The sequence below is a fragment of the Metopolophium dirhodum genome, chromosome 1 (assembly GCF_019925205.1).
Source record: "Metopolophium dirhodum isolate CAU chromosome 1, ASM1992520v1, whole genome shotgun sequence".
Classification (NCBI taxonomy): Eukaryota; Metazoa; Arthropoda; class Insecta; order Hemiptera; family Aphididae; genus Metopolophium; species Metopolophium dirhodum.
This window is the reverse complement of record NC_083560.1, coordinates 61042426-61050367: the sequence shown is the minus strand read 5'-3', so window position 1 is coordinate 61050367 and position 7942 is coordinate 61042426. Positions and strand designations below refer to the sequence as shown.

The 7942-nt window shown below is 28.4% G+C and overlaps 1 protein-coding gene across 1 annotated transcript; it reads left to right on the top strand.

Annotated features, from left to right (window-relative positions):
- The first annotated feature begins 3230 nt into the window (after positions 1–3230).
- Positions 3231–7044, top strand: LOC132936765 (diphthine methyl ester synthase). Its single transcript, XM_061003535.1, has 5 exons — positions 3231–3609; positions 4178–4411; positions 6399–6519; positions 6580–6720; positions 6784–7044. The coding sequence occupies exons 1-5, from the start codon at positions 3475–3477 to the stop codon at positions 6972–6974; spliced, it is 822 nt and encodes a 273-aa protein (XP_060859518.1). The 5' UTR covers positions 3231–3474; the 3' UTR covers positions 6975–7044.
- The last annotated feature ends 898 nt before the right edge of the window (positions 7045–7942 follow it).

Here is a 7942-nt window from a genome sequence, read left to right as displayed (position 1 = left end):
TATATTCCAAAATATACTGTATACCTACCTAAATAATAATTCAAAATTTTAAGCTTTATGGCTTTAATTTAATTATAAAAGTAACGATTACAAGTTATAATCGTGCAAAAATACACCAGACAAAAATATTCCATGACAAAATATAATTACGACAATACAATTATTATTATATGCATGCATAGGTATATACCTAATATAGTGTATAGTTAACTAATTAGTCATTTAAAAAAATCATATTATAAAAAAAATAATTAAAACAACATGCGCACATACCTACATAAATATTTTAAATACAAATACGAAAAACTGTATCTTTCTTTTCAAAAATGCTTTAGTACCTACAAATTAATTTTAAAAAATGTTCTAAATAGGTATACTTACATAAATATTTAAGTATAAATTTAAACAACAATGATATAAAAAATAATAATACTTTAATGGCAAGTTATTTGTAATTGATTTTTTGTCACGCCTGCACCGAAAGTTTGGTTTTCGATGACGGTTGAAGCGTTGGAAAGCGACCTTTTTCCGTCCAGCGGGCGGTAAAGTGGGAATCCCCCCCCCCCCCAAAGTACTGAGCTCAGATTTCACGCGTATCCTCTGCACAAACAGACACTAAAATCTATACTATGGTCCTCGTAAAACTTTTGGTTACATCTTATATTCATATTATAACCTCCTTGCATGACGCGTAAACATTTTTCTTTCATGCAATTGTTTTCGTACAATAATTTGGTTGTTGCATAGATCCCCGCATAATGCGCTTTACCTTTGCCCGGATTACATTGTTTTATTATTATTTTATTTTAATATAATAATTATTATTTATATTGAAATCTATACCACGGTTCTTACAAAACATAAACTTTTGGTTACATCTTATATTCATATTATAACCTCCATGCATGACGCTTAAAATAAATAAAACCAAATTGTTTCTTTCATGAAATATTGTTTTCGTAGAATAGTCTGGTTGTTCCATAGATCTCTGCATTACCTTAGTCGATATCGATGAACGCAGAGGCGTGACAAAAAATAGTACGTGTGGCTCATGCAGGAAGGCAATTTCGGTCTTAGCAGGGATGCCACCCAGTTACTTTTCTCACTTTTGGTCACTTTTCTAAGATCATGTCAATTTTTGTCACATTTCCGTAAAATTGTCACCTTTCTCACTTTTTTTACCTACACAAGACCCTAATCTAATATGTCTTTTTTGTATTACTATTTATCAACAAAAATTTAATCATGATAATATAATATTTAAATTATAGATAATAATTTGGGTGAACTGCGGCCCTCCCCGCGACTGAAATAGCTCACTTCCCGCCCTTGCCACACAATATACTATATTATATATTTATTTTGACTAGTTTCGTTATTTTACAATTGCATTTAAACTCTCGTGTATTTTTTAATCCACACAAATGTATTTTTCACAATAAAATAAATAAATAATGGATACAATTTAAAAACAGTGGGAAAATGGGTGTCGCTCTGCTGTACAGTAGGTTACTAGTGGGTCACTGTAATGGATGAAATTTAAATTCAATGATATAATATCATTGTATAAGAAAAAACGATTCTGAGTGAAGACGGTCAGTAAGCCTATGATATTACTAAGTATATTTAATGATATTATTGTGAATAAATTAATTTATAAATAATCTATTCACGTGGAACCTTGTTTTAAATTTTCAATCCTTAGCTATAAAAGTTGAACATTTTATAATTTTTTAACTAGGTAACTACAATATAATTTTTAAATATGTGCCTATGTATTTTTAGTATTTTTCAACTGCTATAGTAACATTTTATCAGATGCCTTGTATTACATTTTCACACTTTTTGACCCAACAAATACAATTTTATTGAGAATTATAGAATAAAAATTTAAACAACTAGAAATTGAGAATGTCTGTAAACAGCTCACAAGTCAAAATATTTTGAATATTTTATGGTGTATAGCAAATGTTAATTTGTATAAATGTTCAGTGAATATTTCATGTATACGGTCATTTGTTTTAGAGTTACGCCAAAAACCAAAATCAATTTTGTCTTAAAATTCCAGTTTTCCTTAATTTTTTTTTCCCCCCGCTGCTTTTGAAGACTATTAGGAATTTTTACTTTTGACCCCCCCCCCCCCTAAAGTGCCTACCAACTATAGATTCATTTTCCTAAAAGGTGATAACAGAAGAAAAAAAGCACACATCATTATAAAATCAATACATTCATCGCTCCGCTCAGAATCTAAAACCTCCATGAATTTAAACATTTATTATTATAATTAAATGTTCTATTACCTATTGTTGATTATAGTTTTATTTTTTATTTTTATGATGAATTTATGTGATGATTAGTTCAATTTTCGTGATGTTTTATACGATTCTTTTTTAAACTTTAAATATAAATTTTAATAGTTATAGCAGCAGAGTGATTTTTTTAATTTAAAAAGTTAAAGGTAGATATATCATATTATATTATTTAAAGACAACCCCCCTTTTGAATGTAATTTATTTACCAGATAATTTTTCTGAAAATGTTGACGTATCAGAATCAAAATTCAAACAATATTGTTTGAGTTGCTCAACTTTGTGTAGGTTCATGATAATGGGTTTTGGATGATATAACTATATAAGGGCTATGTTGAATGGTGATTTAAAAATGTTGGTTATCAATATTAATTTATCAACATCACTATCTTATATATATAATCAACATTAATAATTTGTAAAAACTGGTCCATGGATTTATATTTTTGTAAAACCACTTTTAAGAATTATTATCTTTGGAAGTAGGTATAATATTATTGATTGGATAGGCGATATGGGAGGCGTGGCCCCAATACGTGTCTCTTTGATGTAGATTCAACCCCATCCCTCAACAATTTTAATTACTATTACATAGGTATATTTTGAAATGTATATTTATATTTCCAAATTTTCAGATATCATGATATATATTATATAATATAATATTAATTATACGATTAAAGTATTTGGTCGTAGCAATGGTTCACCAATAATGTAATATTGTAGTAGTTAACATTCGTAACAATTTCGATTCGAGATTGTTGTACCTATATTATTATGTGGTAGTAAAATATAGTATTAATAAAATATCGGATTCATAAAATATTGTAGAAGTCGTTATGACTTATTAATTGCAATTTGCAGCCTTGTCTGGTACAAATGTACAATCCCCAATAAACCAATATTATTATCATAAATTATTTTTTTAATGTTCGCAGTATAGTCGTAGTAGTGGTTGTCGATGTTGGTATATCACGACGTGGTACCCACATGCTGTTATCAATAGATAATCCACACCCGGCTAGGGAGATAAAAAGAAAGAGATATCAATCGTAATATTTTCTAAACTAAAAAAGTCGTTTTTGCTGCTACCCTGTTGTTTGTTAATTGTTTTTGATAAAATATAGGTACTTAATTTTCCATTTTGCAATTTTGCATAGTAAAAATGTTTTACATCATTGGAGTAGGTTTAGGGGACGTCAAAGACATCACAGTTCGAGGTCTCGAAATCGTTCGAAGTGCTAAACGAGTGTACTTAGAATCTTATACATCCATATTACCAGAGAACAAACTTCAACTGGTTGGTAAATATCAATAAGTATTGAGTATTATAATATTGTGATTGGTAGTTTTTGAATGCATTATAGAAAATATTTTTCGGTATTTTATAAAATCTCAAGGAGATGTACCTTTTACTGAATATGCATAGTTAACACTCATTGTTCTTTTGTATAAATATTTTTAAATATTCAACCATTCACATTGAGTCACGCATATTTAATCATAATAATTGTGGAGAATTGTGTTATGAATTTAAATAATAGCACATCATTTTAGTTTTTTAATTGACTGTATTTTTTAAGAGTTATTCTCATAGATAATATGGGTGCACATTGGGTGTATAGTCTAATATAATAAAATATAACTATAGTGTAGCAATAAGTAATAAATATAATAATATGATATTAGTACATTCATATTATATTTCTGATTTTTTTTTATTAATGTACTAATACAATAGGTACTAGCCCAAGTAATATTTAAGTACCTGCCTAAAATTCAACAAAAAGTATTACAATATGCATAATATTATTATACTTTATACATTTATTTACACTAGTTAAAATTATACAATATGCTTTATATAGGAAACTTTTTATGAAAGGCAATTGATTGAAGCTGACCGAGAGCTTGTTGAGCAAGGTGCAGATGAAATATTAGACAAAGCAAACGAGGACGATGTTGTCTTACTTGTGGTTGGTGATCCTTTTAGTGCAACTACACATGCCGATATATTGTTGAGGGCACGAGATTTAAACATTGACACTAAAGTGATTCATAATGCTTCTATTATGAATGCTATAGGATGTTGTGGACTTCAGGTGAGTTGATATTTGAATAACAATAATGTATCACTCTCTTCATATTTGTGTTTATAACTTAACAAACATATTATTGTATTCAAACTATACACCAAAATACTGAGGACTAGAATTGAAGGCTACTAAAGAACTAGGTTAGTCAATACTCATACAATTTGAGGTTTTCTCTTAACTAACAATAGGTTTGGGACTTATTGCAAAAAATTATCTAAATATGTAGTCAAAATTGTCAAAAATATGCTTTAAAATTTGCTGATAATTTTTTATTATATTTTAGAAGAAGCACATAAAACTTATTAAAATTTTATAAGTAAAACAATAAAAAATAAATAGGTACATAATAAAAATATTTTATACATGGGTTTACTAATTTGGTTATATATTGATAGATACCGACGCTATTGCATGTTTTGGGCATTTGTAAACTCTTGAAATAAAACAACTTATATTTAAAATAAACTGGCACATATAATAGGGTCTGGGTTAAGAAATAACTAATAACGTCATATGCAATATATCACCATAATATACACTCTATTCAAAATAAGACCGTGACCAGGCGGCGACCAGTTTTCCGGCCAGATGCCGTCCCCACTACGGCAACGCGTCGGGCGCTGCCACGGAACAAAGCCACACCCATGCGCACAACTCGGCCGCCTGGTCACGGTCTTATTTTGAATAGAGTGTAGGTATGAACACACACTGATTTTCATTTCTTCATATAATCTAGAATCTAGATATCATCAAGTATTAGTGTATTACCACAAATATAGAATTGTAGATATTATCAATAACAAAGTTGATTATTAATCAATAAATAGAATCATAAAAACTTACATACCTATCTAGTACCTACCCAAACATAATTTACAGTAGAATCTGCTTAGTACGATGCTATATATAACAATATTCCGAATTAAACGATTCTCAGCCATGTACTAGGTTGGTTGGTACACGTACAATATGTTTTTGTCATCAGGATATAACCATCTGATTCTCTAGGTCTGTTACTCTAAGATCGTTATAAGCAAATTCTACTGTATTCAAAAAAATATTTTTGAATGTTATTCAAGTACAATTTTCCTGATAATTACATACATAAACATTTTAAAAATTGATCATATTATATGCAATTTTCCTTAGATTAGACAGAATATTTAAAAATAGTCTAATTCAAACTTTGTATTTAATTTCACCATTTCATAAAACAAATTTATAGCTTACCTAAAATAATCTACGTAAAACAAAACAAACAAAAAAAAAAAAATACTCAAATGCAAAAGTTTTGAGCCCAATATAAACCTTTATAATCTTTTCTGTAATTTGAACAAATAGGTATTATGTTTATTTTGTCTTCACTTATTGTGTGTATAATTTTGATACTAGCAAATAATATCATTGTTTTTTTCTATTAAAATTAATCCAAGCCCTATACTATAACACAATCATAGGGCAGTTAAGTCTTAAATAGCCTTAAATTAGCATTTTTTTCTTATAAACAAGGAGTGTTTTATAAATTTAATCTTGCTATCTAACTCTCCAACTATTATTTTCCTTTTTCTTCTTATATTCTTTCTCATATTATATACATATTCAAAAATTAATAGTCTGAACTTTTGTATAGTTTTATTTTATTATACTGTATAGTGTGCATATTTGTTATTTTGATATATATCTGTAGTAAAAAAAATATTTTTACTACTACATTTTGTATAGCCAAACTTTTAGGTTGTGCTAAAATAAATTATCTATATACAGTAGATGCCGCTTATTAGGAACATGGATAATTTATATTGAAATAAAATGTCTAGGGAGGGGCCAGACTACTACAAGTAGAAACCAATTGCCTATTAGAAACAATTGGTTGATTGACACATTTCACTTTGGTCCAAAAGTTATCCTAATAAGCAGCTTTTACTGTATACATTTTCTTAATTGTTAATATACATATTTTTTTTTTAAATAACATGTTAACTTTTTGTTTTAGCTATATCATTTTGGAGAAACAGTTTCTATACCTTTCTGGACAGATATTTGGAAACCTTCGAGTTTCTTAAAAAAAATTAATCAAAACAAATCAAACGGATTACACACCTTATGTTTACTTGGTGAGTCAAGAGAAATATCTTAAATCCAAAAATAAAGTTTTATTAATCGGTTGTTTGTAGATATTCAAGTAAAAGAACCAACATGGGAAAGTATTACAAAAAAAAAAAAAGAATATCAGCCATCTAGATTCATGGAAGTGAAACAAGCCTGCTCACAATTATTACAAATAATTGACAGTAATGAATTTGATGGAGAAAATTGTTAGTCAATATGATTCAGTTTTAAATACTTGTTATTTATGTTCACGTTGATTTTTTATATAGATGTTACAAGAGAAAGTTTGTGTGTGGGTGCAGCACGTATTGGATGGCCAGATCAAAAAATTGTGGCAGGCACATTAGCTGAAATGGTCAATGTGGATATGGGATCACCATTACATTCTATTGTTATTGTTGGTACACTACATCCACTTGAAGAACAGTTTCTTAAACAGTTTTATATTGAAAGCAAATAATTAAATATTTAATAAGGTTAATATGTAAATTAAAGTTTTTATTAAATATTTTTTACTATTAAAAACTAAATATCTTCTTGAAAAAGTAATTATTTTTTTACTTATTTACAAAGTGTAATCATTAATAAAAAATATATGTATATATATATTTTCAAAAAAGTATTAAAATATTAACTACCAAATTTTTAAAATTATTGATTGAGGGCGCTGCACCGTTCTCTCTGTCTTACAAACTCATAGCATAGAAAATTGTACGCTCAGTAGATCATGTTTAACTTTGTTAGTTTAAAAATTGGAGTGAATTGACCTCTTATAAAATTTAAAAGTAAGAATATTATCTATACTCCATTCCATGAGAGAACGTACATAAGCCGCGCATCCGAATGACAGCGCAGGTGCCCGGCAGCTACGTGTGCTAGGAGTTGTTGCCGACTGCCAGTTGAACAATTGACGATCACAACCGAACGGTCGAAAATGGTGGGGGATGTGCTGTGACAGACGAAAAACGTGTCCGATCTCTCGTGGAGCGTAGTATAGTGAACCTCATAGGGGTTTTTTTATATTTTAATTTTAAAGCATGTTATGAGTATTTTAAAATTGTAAATTGTTTGTTCATTTTGAAATACTCATAGCTTACTTCAAAATTAAAATACAAAAAAAAAACCTCTTAGGTTTATTTTTACTTCTAAATTTTATAAGAGGTCCTCATCTTACAATCAATGTACAACATACTAAATTTGTGTTAGGTTATAACCAATTTTGTGTTGGTAGCTTTTATATTAGAGTGAATGGTCAAATCATCAAAATTAAAATTAAGAAAATTATCTGGGTTTGTATGTTGGTTTTTTATGATAAAACAATACATTTATAAAAGAGCTATGAGTACATAAAATATAACAATTTAAAGACACAAAAATAGATGGTGTGAGTTAAGTTGAAGTTAGACCTATAGTCCTAAGTAGGTGTAG

Excerpts from the sequence above, each read along its gene's own strand:
- LOC132936765 (XM_061003535.1), top strand. The coding sequence starts at position 3,475 with ATGTTTTACATCATTGGAGTAGGTTTAGGGGACGTCAAAGACATCACA. Across the intron at positions 6,520-6,579 it reads ACACACCTTATGTTTACTTG|ATATTCAAGTAAAAGAACCA; the intron begins GTGAGTCAAGAG and ends GGTTGTTTGTAG. Across the intron at positions 6,721-6,783 it reads TGAATTTGATGGAGAAAATT|ATGTTACAAGAGAAAGTTTG; the intron begins GTTAGTCAATAT and ends TTTTTTATATAG.